The sequence below is a fragment of the Eupeodes corollae genome, chromosome 2 (genome assembly GCF_945859685.1).
Source record: "Eupeodes corollae chromosome 2, idEupCoro1.1, whole genome shotgun sequence".
In the NCBI taxonomy this organism is placed as follows: Eukaryota; Metazoa; Arthropoda; class Insecta; order Diptera; family Syrphidae; genus Eupeodes; species Eupeodes corollae.
In genome coordinates, this window is record NC_079148.1 from 155,897,360 (window position 1) to 155,914,286 (window position 16,927).

The window sequence follows — 16,927 nt, forward strand, 5'->3', positions numbered from 1 at the left end:
GTTACATTAATCACATTCATGCAAAAAATAAGACATTTCAAATACATAATATTATGCTTCAAAAAGAAAGCACGCAAAAAGGAAGTTTTTTTTTTTTGATTTCAAGTGTCAATTGATATTCTTGATGCCTTCTTGTTGGTGACTTAATTAAAATGCTAATTTAAAACTTAGAAAAAGAAAATTTTCAGGCGGTATGCTCACATAGGGGCCTATACGGAGTATAAGGGTGATTCAAGTGACACGTGTCTCGAAAAAAAGTTTAAAAAACTAGAAGTTAAGAAGTTAAAAGCCAAGTTACCTTGGCTTCACTGATGCTCTTTGCTCTTAAACGGTTTTGTTTAAACTTATCTCAATCCTGTCAATAATACTAAAAGCCACGTTACCTAAGAAAAAGTTGTCAGAGCTTTACTTTAAGGAATAGGAAAGTGAGCAATTAAAGCGCACAACGTTAGAGAAGGATATAAGAGAAGATACCGGCTCACATTGGGCTTTACATAAATATGAAAATGAGAGGGAAAAACAGAGCTGGGTAAAGCGCTCCACATTCTTGGTGTGCCGTTTGAAAAATAATCTCTACATTCTTATGGCTTAGTCTGAGTATTACGACAAAACTGGTTAAGGGGTGAAATGCAAGATTGCTTATAAAAATATCAATACAAAACGAAGGGCATTAAAACAATGTTACTGGTCAATCTAAAAGGCAATTGACTGGACCAATTCAAAGTGTTTCTAATTTTTTGTTTGTGTGTGTAATGCTTGATAATACTTTTTAATATTTTACTAACTCTTTTGATTTGTATCTTTTTAATAAATTTAACAATTCTTTTTTACAGCATCTCAATAATCTCCTAGAGCACTATCTGGAACCAATGAAACGTGAAACGTTCCTCTCAAATGCAGAAATCAATGCTTTATTCGGTAATATTCATGAAATTGTTGCCTTCCAGCGTCAATTTTTGCAAAATCTCGAGGAAGCTTTAGAATTGGAGCCAGACTTTCATAAATTTGAGCATCCAAGTCAGTTTCGGGTAAGTAATTAATATTTTACACCATTTTGAAGTTTATTGTAAGTGTTCTTGAGTCATTTCCTTTGAAATCTTCCTTTTATTTTATTTTTTAATCATAACATAAATCTCTGAATCCTTTTGAATTATGAAAAATACCTCCAAAAAAGAAGAACCAGAACATTGTAATTGTGTAAGCTGAGTTAAAATTTATGGCATAGTAACCAGTTCGATTTTCTTTGAAATCGAAAATTTACTACCAATTTGGCACCCTGGGTGCAATAAAATTGCAAGAACAATGAAATACTGCACAAAACTATATCTATACAGGAAGTTGTAAGTATCGCAGGATATCCTATTGAAATATAATATAAAGAAAAAGAAGGAACACAAAATAGACTACAATCATGGTTATTGGGTTTTTTGGTCACGGAAGAACAATATAAGCATCATCGTGTGGTTTGCTATACTTCCGTGGTACCTATAGTTATAAAATGAATTCCCAATTTTCAACTTTATAGTGAGAAAAATTATTGCACTATAGATACTCTAGTGGGGAATATTTTTGGGAGTGTATGGGAGTTTCAAATAGAAGCAGTTGTTCTATAAGTACAGCATGTTCAAAAATTCTAATCATAACCCACTGCAGAAGTATATGTTACCATGTATTTTCTACTCCTTATGAACTTATTGTAAAAGATGGGATGGATTTTGTTTATATATTCTTCAAAAATTAAGTTAATCTGGAATAATAGAAGTATTTAACAAGGTTTTGTAATAAGAGGTTTCGTTTTGTTATTTTTTAGGAGAAATCAGTTTTAAGTGAAGTGATGTTTATTTCATTGCAGAACACTATATTCAAAATGGCACTTAATACTACAATTTATGTATGTCTTTGATAACTTCAAGTATTCCCTTTTTAAAGGTATTGAATCCATTGTGGACCATTGGCTTAGAACTTATATTTCAATTGCCTGCCAAATAAAATTATGAAAAAATCTCGAAAGCCGTATGTGAGATTTCAGAAATAATGCAGTCATTAAATTAATATTGTCAACTATCGTAAGAAAAAACAGTGATGTTATAATGATTTTCCGATCCCTAAATGCAAAAAATTCAGCTCATTTACGTAACGTCCAAAGTTAAAATCGTAGACATCACTGAAGACAATTTTGCGATAAGAACCTGGATTATTTAAATGTATTTCAAGGTGAATTAACGTCCTTGCTAGTGATCAATTGGCTTAAGTTGTAAAACCAAAGTCCTATGCAAAATAAGGTATGATTTCATTTTTAATATACCTTATTTCAAAGATCGGCCAAACCCATCAGGTTTTCACTAGTACTTTGGACTACAGCAGCAATGGACACTAACTTTTAACAAGAGCTCAATTTTTCTCACCGATTTCAATACGTTGCTTTACGTTGTCTCAAATGTATTTTGATTTTACGAACTTTTGCTGCAACACATTTTCAGCTTATTTGTTGTGAATTTCAACTATTTCAATACTTGTCAATTCAGGACAAAAGATAATAGCTTGGATTGGAAAACTCAGTACATCCATACTCATATACTGTATTTTCTGGTACTATTGACACAGTAAATTTTAAAATTTTTAAAATGACATCTTAATTGAAGTCCTCCTGACCTGAAAAAGATGAACATTTTTCCCCAAAACAAATGGTTTTTTTTTCAGAACTTATTTAGCAACACAAAAAAACTGCCTTAAGAACACACTTTATCAAAGGTCTTTACTGTAATTGCAACGTCAATCACTTTTATAAAACTTTCAAGTAAATCTCTGATTCTAGAATTCACCAAAATCATTTTCTTTTTCATTCAATTCAACTGAATCAACTTCAAAATCCCAGACAAGCTTTATAAAACAATATACTCGTAAAAGTATACCTTTATGTATTTACAACAAAATCTATACATTCAACTCAAAATCAGTTTATTTGAATTTATTTGCCTTAAGAGTTCTATTTATTTGACCCCATCTCAGTCACGCCTTTCATACAATTTTAAATCCTCTCTTGGATGAAGTATTTATGTTACTTTAAAAATAAAAAAACCTTTCCACAAGTAGTCCTTTCCACTCTTTGACCAACTTTTATTTACAAATAAAATGAAATAAAAATATAAAAAGTTCGACGATCCCTTTTTAGTTTTTAAGGGATTTTTTTTTCCTCCCACTCGGCCTTTCAATTTTTATCCATCATCTTCTTTAGATTTAAGTTCCATTACTTAATTGCAATTAGAATGCTGCCAAATGACGAGAACTTTGAAAAATATTGAAAATATGACCAAACAAAAACAAATTTAAGGATTAAAAGAAAATTATATAAATTCATTTCAGACACAAACAAACACAAAGACTCAAACTATAAACTAAGACTTTTCTTTGATTTAAAATTTTCTCGTTTATTTCTTTATTTTCAGAATGTCCTGTTTTCAATCGGTTCAGCTTTCCTGTACTATGTTAATCACTTCAAGTTATATTCATCGTTTTGTGCCAGTCATAGCAAGGCCCAAAAAGTTTTACATCCAAGTAAGTACAAACATTCATATGCAACAAATCTCTTTCCTTTATACGAAATGAACATATATGCAACGACTACGAAGAGCAACGTCTACAACGGTTCTGTAATTTTAAAGGATAAAGGAGTGAAATAAAATCGAAATCCTTTTTGAAAAAGTACATCCTTCTGTTTCGGTGGTGCACACATATCCAATCTACGGTGAGAAAAATGGACAAAAAGAACGAGACTTCCACTATTCAGACAGAACTAAAACTGTTATAGTAAAATACTCTCACTACTTGTTTGTATTTACAAAAACAGGGAAAAAGGATAAAACAACCAAAATGGATATAAAACAAATAACAAAACGACTCTACGACAAATCCCTAAACGAAAGATTCGATTTAATTTGCAAGACGGATGCAGTTTCTCTTCGTTTCGAAAATGATATGTATACAAGGTCTTCCACCTTTAACTCGTCCTTTTAGCCTTTGAACACCACATTTCAAAAACAACAACAAAAACAAAAAGTAAAGAAACTAGAAAAAGGATGTAGATAACTTATTTTGTAGAGGTTTTCTTCTGATTTAAGGAAATCCTTTTTTGGCACAACTTTCAAATCACTTTTCCTTCTGTGTTTCTGTCTAGAATTTTTTTTTCTTTGTAACCTTTTTCTTTTTTTTCAGGATAGAAAACCTATTTTAGTAATATGTATTATTGGAAATGGAATAGAACTTACTGTTGCCAGATTAAGGTCTTTGAAGGATATGATTTTAAATTTAGATTTAAATAGAAAAGATAAATAAACAGACGAACATGATTGATTGATGTGTAAACTTTTCAACAAAAAAAAAATATGGCCAGCATATAAAGGACTTAACCCAAACCACTCATATGATGGCTCAGGATTGATTTTGATCCTCTCTTAAGAGGTTAGGCCACCCTAGATTCTTTTAAATGGTCCCCTAGGACCTTAAAAATGTTTTACCAAAATATAATAACACGGAAAAGTCTTTAAGTACTCGGTTTTCGGCATTTAAATATTAAGGGTATTGCGATAATATTCCTGATTTGCTACAACTTTAAAACTTCTAATCCGTTTATCACAATAAAACATTTTCTTAGCTGACCGGACTTAACTCAGACAATCATAACTTATAAAATGCATTACCATTGTAAGTACCTAACACTCAAGGTGTTGTTAGTCTTAAAGTTCTGAACATCAAAATGGGAGGGAAAAACAGTTTATTTTGTTATTAATAATCATCTGACTATTTTGTAGGCCAATTTTTCATTGACGCTTTAGAATTACAATATTTCGTTAAAATATACGTACCACAAAAAACCTAGGTACTTTTTAAAGCAGTTATTTTTTGAAAACAAAGAAATCATCAAAATCGTTAAGCCCAGTGGTCCTACTGGGAAAAAAGAAGATTTTATCGCAAAAACGCTGTACAACCAATATTTTGAAATAAATTGCTTTACAAATTTTTATTACCAGATCCCGTAGCCATTTATTGTCATTTCTTTACTTGAAAATGGATCGAGATTAGAAAAAAAAATCCATAGTGGTAAAAATTGCACCAATGACTTCTTAAGGGATTTTTCATTAGAGTATCGTTTCGGCCGCATTGCACATACTATCGTGTATATTCCAGAAGACATATGACCATTCGTAACTGTTTCTCAAAGTGTTGTTTGTCGAATGCAAACCAAAATAAAAAGAAATTATTTATTTTTGGATTGATAACTTCTTCCATCGAAGGAAATTTGGATATCTTTCACCGCATTGAATATCTTTGATCAAGCACTTTAAAAAGTGTTAAACACTAATTATTTCCAAAAGCAAAAGATTGTGACAAGAAAAATAGTAATGAGGAGACTTCGTAACTTCCAATTGTTATGTTAGTTGACTTTAAAAAAAAATCTCTTTTATAAGTCTAGAATACGTGAATCATTGTCTTCAATTGTGAGGAAAAGTACTGAATATGTTAAAAGTTATGAAACTTCTAACTTTATGAAGTTCTTCAGTATTTTAATCATCTTGTGTCTTTACCAACAAATATGAATTCCAAATTTTCAGTTCTCAATACTTTTCAATAATGAAATTCGAATTTTAGTAAAACCATCATTAAAGTTATTTTAGAATTAAAATTATGTTTATTTTTCAAAGGAACTGCAATTCTTAGAAATCTATACACAGGAGTATACATTTTTGATTACAAAATGTGTATTTTAAATCTTAATAACTTGGCAACCGTCACAAAATGAAATACGTTCGAAAAACAAGACAAATACGAAAGAAAATAACACATAAATCCTTTATGTCAGACATGTTCAAGTACAAAATAGTTTTTCAATGTTGCGAAAGGGATTCAATTTATTCTAAATTATTTTCGCTACGTCTAGTATACGAGTTCTGTAATATAGTAAAATGTTTTACTCCTGTATTGCTGCTTTTGCTGATGCACGTGCTGTGTACTTGTTCTGGAATGACATGTGTCTTTCTAATTCTTTTTCTAAAGTTTACACATCGTCGTAGTCGTCGTCGACATTGGTATAACCTTATAGGTAAAGGTATATAGACGGGCCCATCCGTCCTCCTACTTCGTGTTCTTTGCTATTAAAACCTACAATATCCCATTCTATATGGGAACAAACATGATGCAACTTTGTCCTTGCAATGATGGTTTTCTGTATTAGTCAGGTAAAAGAGAGCAATTAATTTAATTGAAAACTATTGGCGCTTGCTGATGGGACAAGCATTCAACTTAGGGACTTGGGTTCGGTTTGGTTTGGTTTTGGGTAAGAGTTTGTTTGTGCTTACTGCTCACCATAATACGTCATAGTACCTACAGAATACGTGTAGCCATCATCAAGCTTTTGCTCGTAATCACATCCACCACCAACATACCAATAAACCAAGCCTGAAACCCTAACCCTAACCTAAACCCATCAACATCGCAGTGCTCGACTCTGCTGCTGCATCAAGCCAACATCAATGTTGGCGATTGAAATTGCTCGTAATCAAGGACTTTCATATTCGGATCCGCTAAAAATTGATGTGCATCACGTGTATATGGTGCTTTGCTTTGATTGCTATACCTACCCATGCACATTCTCTTACACCTAGAGGCAGAGGACTTCACCTTCCAACGCTACCGACGCCCGTCCGCCAAGGCCTGTAAGATTGAAAAAGAGAAGATATCAAGATATCTGGAAAAGTTGAAATGCTTTTATACAAATTGAAATTTCTGATTTTCGGGATTAATAAGGCGATCTGAAAGACACCCCGAAGTGTTACGTGTTTTTGTTGAGTGTTAATGCCAAGCTAATGGATGAAGTGGCAGATATAGGTAGCAAGCTAAAGTATCAGGCAAGCAAAGGCAATAACTGAAAGTTATGCTAAGATTTGAGCGCAACATGAATTATAATGGTTGTTTGTGTGCTGTTTGCTCAAGGACGAAACCATTGAGTTGGTTATTATGAATAGACGGAGGGTTGAGGAATATATAAAGAATAAGGCGTAAGCGTCAGAATGACAATGATATGTTCTTAACTGAAACTATACTACACACCTCGGTTTAATTCGAGAGAGATAAATTATTGAAACAGAAAAAAATGTACATCAGAAAAATCACATGAACTTTCTCCGGTGAAGGAAATATTTATTCATCCTGCAACTATTGAATTGTGATGAGGCAAGAGTACTTTTTTTTAAAAATACTTTAAAAAACCTTTAAGCAATAAAATATTTTGATCAAATTTAAGATCTTCACTTCAAATATGATGGATGATGATATCTTAAAGTTTTTTTTTTACAAAATTCTATCATAAAATCCTTTTGCTTTCTTTACCAATATATCTACTCACACAGAATCAAAATAAGGAGTTATGGTGATTAAAATTCCCACATAAATGCTTCTCATCTTCAAAAAATTGGAAACGTGAATAATGCTGAAAGTATTAGTTTCTAGAAGACCTTTGCTTTCATTTAAACATTTTTACAATGAAGGCCTTGAAGAAACATTGGAAAGTTATGTTAATTATGAAACTTCGTCAGTGTCAAAAATTAAAAAAAAAATGTATTGCTGACATATGTATGTCTTAATAAAAAAAAATTATAGGGATTTGCTTATTGACAAGAAGTTAAACAAGAACTGAAAGGTTTGCTAGTCATCTGCATACTTATTTCCTCTGAACATATTACACATATTATTGTGCATACTATCTACTTCAATACAAGGCCCGTTTAAAACTATTCCTGCTATGTTTTATTCGAATTCGATGAAATAGAAACTAGCTTACTCGTGGAAGAACTCCAAATTTTGTTTCAAAATTCAAAATTAAGTTGTGAGCAGTGGAATCCAATTGCATTGCTTGGCCTTCAATGCAGTCGTTACCTATTCGAAGCGTTTGTCCAATCCATTGCCACTTACGTCTTCGTATTATAGATTCTATAGGTTCCTGACCTGTCCTTCTATAAAGGACCTCATTTAAAATACGGTTTGGCCGGGCAATCCTTAGGATGTTACGAAGACATCTATTCACGAAGGTTTGCAGCTTTGTTGTTATAGCTGAAGTAACCTTCCAAGTGCTGCACTCATAAAGAAGCACAGATTTGACATTTGTGCGGAACAGTCGTAGCTTTGTTATTAGGCTGATATAGTTCTTCCTCCAAATTTTCGACACCATACTGAACGCCCCTTTTGCTTTGCCGATGCGGCAGATGACGTCTTGTTCGGTTCCGCCTTCGATGAAACGATACTTCCAAGGTATTAAAAGCAATCCACTTTTTCCACCAGTTGCGAGAAAATATTTATTTGAGAGGATGGTCGGGTTTCAATGCTGATCATTTTTGTTTTGCCGGAATTTATTTCCAGTACCACAACTTCTACCTCTCTCTCCACACTTGTTGTCATTTGATGGAGATCTATGATCCTATGAGAGAGTAAACAAACATGGTTGGCATAATGCAAGGGCTTTAAATATAATGTCAAATTCCATTGCATCCCTCCGCTACCTAACAAAGCTGTGCGCAGTACATCGCTTATCACCAACAAAAACAATATTGGCGACACTATAGAGCCCTGTGTGACTCCGCGACGGATTTCAAAATCATCTGACAACCTACCATCTTGAAGGACCTGACACTTGGATACACCATCAGCCTTATTGTGAGTTTCGCCCGGAAAACATTTCCCCCGAAAAATGTTTGTTCCCCCGAAATTTTAAAAGCTATTGTGAGTTTCGCCCGAATGAAAATTTCACTTCGAATCAGAAGTGACAGTTCGAAAAATAGGCACGTTCTGAAAAGTGAGGAGCGCAATAAATTCTCCCTCCACTACGATGGAAACGGAGAATGAAATGCAACGTGCAAGTTCTCTGTTAACTTAAATAATACTATAATTGAATTTAGTGCATCAGTTATTTGTCGAAAATACTTACAATAGAAATAAAATTGTGGCTACGCTAGTAATTCCACTCATTGTGACTACCAATTCTTAATTGGATTATCTAAAACGAATAATTTGCACACCTTTTTTTAGACAGCGGATTTATTGCGTTCAGAAAATGAACAGGCCTTATTGTAAGCTGGGACAAATATATGTTTGTTTTGACAATTGTTAAATAAGAATTTCAGGATAGAAAATTAAATTGTTATTTTTTAATAAAGAAAGGATAATTGTCATTACTATTTTGTAAGTATGCATAGCATAGCTCTGCGCATCTTATCTGAGGAAGACCAAATAAGTGAGGAGCGAGCACTTCGAAGGAATTTGAGGGATCACTCTAATCCTTTAGAGATGCGTGAGTCCTTGTATGAATGAAAATTCTTTTAATGTATGTGAAAAGGAATTAATCTTTATTTTTGTCAGATTTCATCATTACTACAGGCTTAACAAACCAGCATTTAAGTATTTGTTGGATGTGCTTACCAGCTCCTTACACTCCGCGAAACAAAAATTTGCTATACCACTAATTGTGAAACTCGCTGCATGTTTACGTTTCTTTGCAGAGGGTGGGTACCAAAAAGGAGTTGGCAAGGACCACGATGTTGGTTTGGCACAATCCTCATTTAGCCTGGTACTCGCTCAAGTCCTGGAGGTTTTTGAATTTCTGGATTCTCCTGCATTTTACTAAGCAGCATATCACTTTGGTCTTTTTTTATTGTTTTGCTCCTGCATTATAACAAAAAACTTGAATTTAAACTTTTCTTATCTTAAAAAAATAAACAAACAACTTACATTTTCCGCCTTATTGTGCTCTTGTTCGCCTCATAAAAATAAGTGAAAATTATCACTGTTAACGGCATATCATTCCGCCCGAAATGATCGTTCACAATAAGGGGAATTCTTCGAACATGAATAATTTTCGGGTGAAACTCACAATAGGCGAAAAGTGAAAAGTCAAATTTTTCGGGTGGAATGTTGTTCGGGCGAAACTCGCAATAAGGCTGCATATGTTGCTTTAATAATAGCTATTAGTTTTTCTGGGATGCCTCTTCTTTGTAAAGCTAACCAGATACACTCCCTGTTCACGCTAGCAAAGGCCTTCTCGAAGTCGTAAACAGCAGGTGTAGTGGTGATCGATATTAAAAGCACTGTTCAATAATGATCCGCAGGGTGTTAATATGATCAATACAGGAGGATCCAGCGCGGAATCCTGCTTGTTCGACATTAAGTGTGTCCTCAAGGTGTTCTTTGATGCGTTCCAGTATAACTTTTGCTACTATTTTGGCAACAGCAGTGGAACGCCAATTCGCAGTTTGTAAGATCTCCTGTTTTAGAGAGCTTGACGATAATTCCCTTCTTCCACTCATGGGGGAAATGTTCGCTGGTCCAGGGTCTTTTATAAGTAGTTCGCTTGATTACGTTGGCACTGCTTGTAAAAGCTCTGCGGGAATTCCATCAATGAGAGGTGCAGTACGGATTCGGGGATTAGTTTTTTCAGGCTCTTCAGAATGTATCGGCTGCACTTTGTTTGTAAACACTCAGTTTAAAACCGAGGAAAAGTGTTCTTTCCACCTTCTGACTTGCTCATCCACCGAACTTATCACAGTACCGTCTACTTCTTTCACTAGGTGTTGCTTTGAGTTATTCTGTAACCGGTCCTTGCGTTAATGCGTTGATGTCGTTACGTTTTTCGCGGCGCACACTGCGGTGAACCTCTTTTTTTTAATGCGATACGAGGACTCTAGCTCATTTCTTACTTCCTCTTGTGAAGCAGTAATTCGAGCCCAAGATTTTTTTGAAAGCCAAGTGTTATTGCTTCCTTTTTCCCTAGGGTCTTTAAAAAAAGAGAAAAAATGGTTTTCAAGCTCTTGGTTCAATAAAATATCTTAAAAAACGCAATACCAATTGTAAGACCTTATTTTACAATTAAGAATTTCATTAATAATGATATCAAACCATTAGACTATTAAAACTTATTCGTATAACCTCCAAGGACTAAAACTGTCTGCTTTGCTCTCTCTTCCTCTAACTAAACTAAAAATAGACTTTCTTTTTACCTTGGCCATAATTAAGTTATATGCATTACGTAATATATGCATGGTCACCCCACGTTCCCACTCCCTCGAACCCCTGCCTTTCTCAACAAAAACGAATCCTCCAATGTTCTTCTATTATGATATGTGTACATATCTTAAAGGATGTGAAAATGGAACGCATATCATTAATGTATTTTATTATAAGCTTTTTTGCAGCACTAGCAGCAACTATACATACGACTGATGCTCTGAACTTAACTTAGGAATAACTTTAAAAGCACTCTCATGCGTTACATCGCATTCATATGAAAATCTCTTTTTCTCGACACACGTCAAAAATCGTTTTTTGTATGGTCGTCTTATCCTTGTTAGGTTTTGTTTTTCTATCCTTTTTGCAAATCCCATCACAACCACAAAAACAACTCACGTAATTGCAACGTGGATGGATGGGTGTATTTATATGTGGATAGGTATACAGCTGTGGTCAAAAAAATAGAACCTCAAATTGGTACTTAAAATGCAGTTGCCTCCTGTGTAGTTATTAAGCTTTTAAGGACTTAAATAATTATACAAGAAAACGTTGTTCAAATATAATCCATTTCTTAAGATATGTCAAATTTTTAAAAAAGAAAACAAATACAACTCTAAAACAACACCTTTCTAAAGCAATATTGGATATTAATTCTCAATTTATCAAACATTTGGAGCATATTTTTGTCGGGTGGAGTTCATATTTTTAAAGTCTCCTAAGCCTAGGAACCTCTTTCACCATTAAACAGATTTTTTTTTCATCTGTCTAGTGCTAATATTTTGACCACAACTGTATATGTGTTATTATGATGGAGGTCCTTTCTCTAACCCCGTGCATTCTAGAATCTATTGCGTGACAGAGAGCGATTGTGATAAGATGGGTTTCTCGGGATAGAAAAAAAAAGGGAAGAGAAGAGAAGAACGATTTACATAGAATTGAAATTATATCAAATGGTCCTGGTAATATTATTCATTCCTTCAGTTAGTTTTCTGATTCATGAAAGTGCTCTTAATAGAGAAAGGCTGTGATGGTATACCTATTACACGAGTTAAGAGCTCACTTTAATTTTATTCTGCGTATTGTATCTAAAGAAATGGTGGAGTAGAACTTGGCATGTAGAGCAAATTATTCATATTCTTCTCGTTAGGGGGATGCAGGGGACTGGCGGTGGAGCTCCATCAGTGGCATAAAACGGATAGCTGTATGCAAGAAAAAAACTAAGTATCTACCTTTGGGTAGTTAAGAGCACTTGTTAGAGTAATTAATTTTTTTTGTGTTCATTTTATTTGTATTCTGCGCATTTTTATTCGCTGCGTCTTCACCTTTTCAAGTCCCGTGGGAATATCATTTACAGGGGGTTACACAATTTTGCTGACCATACATTACAAAATAAAAATAAATTTCAAATCATGACAAACTTAGAGGAAACTGCAATCAATTTCCACGAGATTTATAAGGCTAAGGAAAAAGTACATAATATGAGGCTAGTGAAAAAGTACATAGTCCCCATCCTTAAAATTTCTCATAAAATCAAATTTAAATTCATCGAAATTCACCTCCCAAAAGTCTTATCTAAATTTCTTTCAATCTTTTTTAACTCTTTCAGAAAATTTTCAAAACCACTTACGCTTTAAAAATGTCCCAATTTTTGTCTCTCATTACATTTTGTATACTTTTTTCCACTACATAATTAAATGCAAATATATAAATGAAATATAATTCAATGGTTTTCAACATCATTGAATATTATATACATACTTTATATGTTTTTGCATAAAAAGTAGTGCGGTGGGTGATGGGGTTGGGGATTTTTTGTTTCACATACACAAGGTATTTAATTAGAGTCAAATATTCTTTAGAAAGCAACGAAGACCAGAATTGAAAAGTTGTTTTTGTGGTTGTTGTTGTTTTTTTTAAATTGAAATTACCATCCATAATTAGGATACGATTTCATTCAAACCTGAATGAAACTGGAGAGTACCAATTTAATTAGAAGGGAGCCCTAGAATGTCTGAAGGACTAATAATGATGGGGTAGATATGAAATCAAATTGTGCCAACTTCAATATAGTATAAATTAAATTCTTTTAAGAACTGGGAATTTTAGTTCTACAGTCTTGACTTGAATGAATTTCATATAGGTTGTAACGTGATTTCTATATCTTCTTTTAGGGCAACCATACTCCTCGTATAACTTATTTACACTCGCTTAAAAATGCATTGAACTCAATTTTTCAAGTGGACCTATTTACAAATTAAATGTGTATAATTTTTCTTTTTTTTCTTTTTTCAGATGAAGGTAATAACGCTTTACAGGAATTCCTAGCGGCTAGAAATCCTAAACAACAGCACAGCAGCACTTTGGAATCATATTTGATAAAGCCAATTCAACGTATCCTGAAGTATCCCTTGCTTTTGCAACAATTGAGAAACTTGACCGATTCACGTGCAGATGAGCATCTTCATTTAGTTGGTATGTATATTTTGCTTTGGCTCACTTATCTATATCTAACAAAGGTCTTGATTTAAAATTTACTACATTTTCTATTTTAACAGAGGCACTCAAGGGCATGGAGAAGGTCGCCGAACATATTAACGAAATGCAACGAATCCACGAAGAATATGGTGCTATATTTGATCATCTTTTTCGACAGCATCAGAAATCCTGTAAACAGCCAATAGACCTTAGTCCAGGTTTCTAAGAGACAATTATATTTTCCTGTTAACGAATATTCTTTTACAAACAAAGTTTTCTTTTTAAAATATTCCAGGCGATCTTTTATACTATGGCGGCGTTGAATGGCTAAATATTTCGGATTTCTTAGGAAAAATTAAAAAAGGTCTTGAGCTACATGCTATGTGCTTTGTATTTAAATCAGCGGTTGTGTTCCTTTGCAAAGAGCGTTTGCGACAAAAGAAAAAACTAATGGTGAGTTTTTTTTAACCTACATGTTTTTGAATATTACGGTAAGATAAAAATTGAAATTGAATTTTAGGGCGTTTCTAATAAAAATGCTCCAAACGAAGTCGAAATCATTCGCTATCAAGTTCTCATACCAGTTACGGAGGTACAAGTTCGTGCCTCGTCAGCTAAGGATATGGACTCACATTTCCTATGGGAATTGATACACTTACGCTCACAATTGCAACGACGTTCGGAGAAAGTCTACGTACTGTCGAATAGTACAGCAGACTTTCGTAATGCGTTCCTGAAAACCATCAGACAGATAATACGTGAGAGCGTACGCAACATGTCAATTCCGATGAAGGGATTTGGTGGTAGTGCTAGCTCAGTATCGGGTATATCATCTCAAGGTGGTTCGGGTAGTTCACAGACTTTAGAAAGGCCTAAGCAACAGGTATTTCTATAAACTTCGATTACAGTTCTGTAACAAATAATCTGACAACAATTTTAATTTTTAGATAACAATCATTCAAGGATCTCAAACTCTTGGCAAGCCCAAGAAAAAATCGGGTGCACAACGTCATTCAGCTGGCAATATTGATTATGATAATCTATCGGGTAGCCAAGAGGCTGATGATGTCCCCATGCAATCGCACCAACAATTGCATCCAACTGGTTTCAGAAGTCGTAGTAAGACAGTTGGTGATGCTGCTGGTATGTTAATACAAAATGTCTCCAATTCTCCAATACTATATAAAATTTGGTGTCACTTCATTTAGATCCACCACCAAAGCCACCACATCATCAACAACAACAGCAAATTCCAAGTGATCCAAGCACAGACCCTGGCACCAAATCTGAAGGTGAAGAAGATTCCCAACAGGGCACAATAAAACCCAAAGCAACACTGGGTAGGACACCCAACCATCTTACTTTAAGGTGAGTCTTTTAACAACCTAGCTTTAACATAGATTTATAGAAATCATAAAACCCTTTAAAATTATAGTTGACGAGACAGTTTCAAGAAATTGAAGCTTTAAATCGTTAAAGTATTAAAAAAAAAAACCCTTAATTTAGTAATTTTTTAAAAGCTAACTTTAACCTCTTTTTTCCAATTTTAACATCAAACCAAAACCAAAAATGCACAGCACTACATCAACCCTATCGGTCGGAAGCACAGGTAGTCAAGCCCGATTGATACAATCATCCCATCCCCCATCCAGCTATCAGCCAGTCCTAATGAAAGATCTAGGTAAGACTAAAAGCATAAGTGAAATAATATCACCCACAAGTGAGAAGAACGCCTTCCCAGGGACAAGTAGTAGTTTAAGTATTAGTTCTAGCTATAGTCATCGAACCTCTCCCAAACAATCCCCAAAGCAGGACATCCAAGTCATTGAAATATTTTCCAATGAATTGGCCAAGTCGGCTTCAATTAATAACAATAATCAGCAACGAGAGGACGAACAATCGAATATACGTTTTATGGATAAACATTTAAGTGATTTAGAGCATGAAAATCTGACTGATACTTGTGACATCGCCACTTACATGGCTAATTTAAAGGAGAAAACTCTCGAATCGCAGACTGAAAATAACCAACAACAACAACAAGGACCCGACTCGAGCTTGTCCCCCGAACCGCAGACTGTTATCGACAATACCACAATTGTTGTGGCAGAAATAGCTATGCCACCGCGAAATGACCGCGAGAGCGATAGTGGAGCGGGGACAGCTACGACTTCTGAACGTTCCGAAGCAGAAGATGACTCCGAAGATGCATCGAATGTAATTGTAATCGATAAGAAAGTTGACAAGATTTTCAAGTCAAAGTCGAAGAGCAGCAGTGGAAGTACGAGCAGTACATCAAGTAGTATTTGTGGTAAACAAACCAAGACTATCAAGTCTCCTCGTCAAAGTATTTATATTTCGCCAGATCGGTCCAAGTCTCAAGGCAGCAGTCCAGTGCGAATTATCAAGGTAAAGTCACCAAGGCAAAGTATAAGTGACCAAGGCAACAAGCGATTGAGTGTTAGTTTGAGCCGTGACAGTTCTCAGGACAGGCTCTCGGTTGGACGAAGGACTCCAAGCCCACGTCGAAGCTCGGAGGGTGGTGGAGGAATTCTTAAACGATCGGTTAGCCCTTGCAATGGAGGCGGTATTTTAAAACCCTCGTCTTCTTCGCCCTGCAAGGCGAAGTCCCCTGATCGAAGTTGCTTGAAAAAACTAGCTCCCTCTCAAAATTGTAGCATCGAGTCATTATCCCCACATCTTTCTCCCCGAAGTAGCATTGAACATTTGTCCCCAGACCGTGGTAGCTACCACAGACATTCACCCAGAAGCAGCTTCGACAGCCGTTGCTCGGAACCAAATCTCGACATCCCAAGAGGTGTTCTTAAGAGCCCCCGTGGCAGTTTCGATTCGAGATCACCCGAACGCAGTGGTCGCAAGCGCAGCATGAGTGCCCATGGTAGTTTCGAAGCGACACAGAAAGCACAAGATCCCTACTACCACTATTATCCTATTTATGACAATCAGACCTGTAGCGATCACTATGTCACAGCTTCGACCATGCGCAGAGACAGTGGGCCAACCTCCACAGGACACCGCCGGATAAGCAAGTCCTTAGAGCGCTCAACATCCCGTGAGAGCAGCACAAGCAACTCCTATCGATACGGTGTCTCTCCCGAAAGGATCTACACCATCAACACTACAGGCCCGGTCCGATCGCAATCGGCTGAAAACGCCTTTGCCCGCTACGGCATGAACGACATGGGAATATACGAGCAGTCGTCTTCCTCATCACAACACGGTCACTATGGCATGATGCCTCCACAAATGCATCCCAGTGAAGTCATCAACCGGGCCCTCGAGCACCCCACATGCGTTGATTGCATGTACCAAAAGAAACCCTCCTAGCAAAAAGCCCGCGTGCGACAAAGTCGTACGCGGAAAAAGATGCCACGCGGCATGT

The 16,927-nt window shown here is 35.3% G+C and overlaps 1 protein-coding gene across 2 annotated transcripts in view; it reads left to right on the forward strand.

Annotated features, from left to right (window-relative positions):
• Window positions 1-16,927, forward strand: part of LOC129946450 (protein still life, isoform SIF type 1) — a 325,973-nt gene that overhangs the window by 298,534 nt on the left and 10,512 nt on the right. For both annotated transcript variants that reach the window (XM_056056633.1, XM_056056634.1), the window contains 9 exons: window positions 834-1,028; window positions 3,447-3,555; window positions 13,342-13,521; window positions 13,605-13,742; window positions 13,820-13,977; window positions 14,045-14,407; window positions 14,472-14,667; window positions 14,733-14,892; window positions 15,102-15,205. In XM_056056633.1, coding sequence (XP_055912608.1) covers window positions 834-1,028; window positions 3,447-3,555; window positions 13,342-13,521; window positions 13,605-13,742; window positions 13,820-13,977; window positions 14,045-14,407; window positions 14,472-14,667; window positions 14,733-14,892; window positions 15,102-15,205 — 1,603 coding nt within the window. The remainder of the gene's footprint in view (window positions 1-833; window positions 1,029-3,446; window positions 3,556-13,341; window positions 13,522-13,604; window positions 13,743-13,819; window positions 13,978-14,044; window positions 14,408-14,471; window positions 14,668-14,732; window positions 14,893-15,101; window positions 15,206-16,927) is intronic.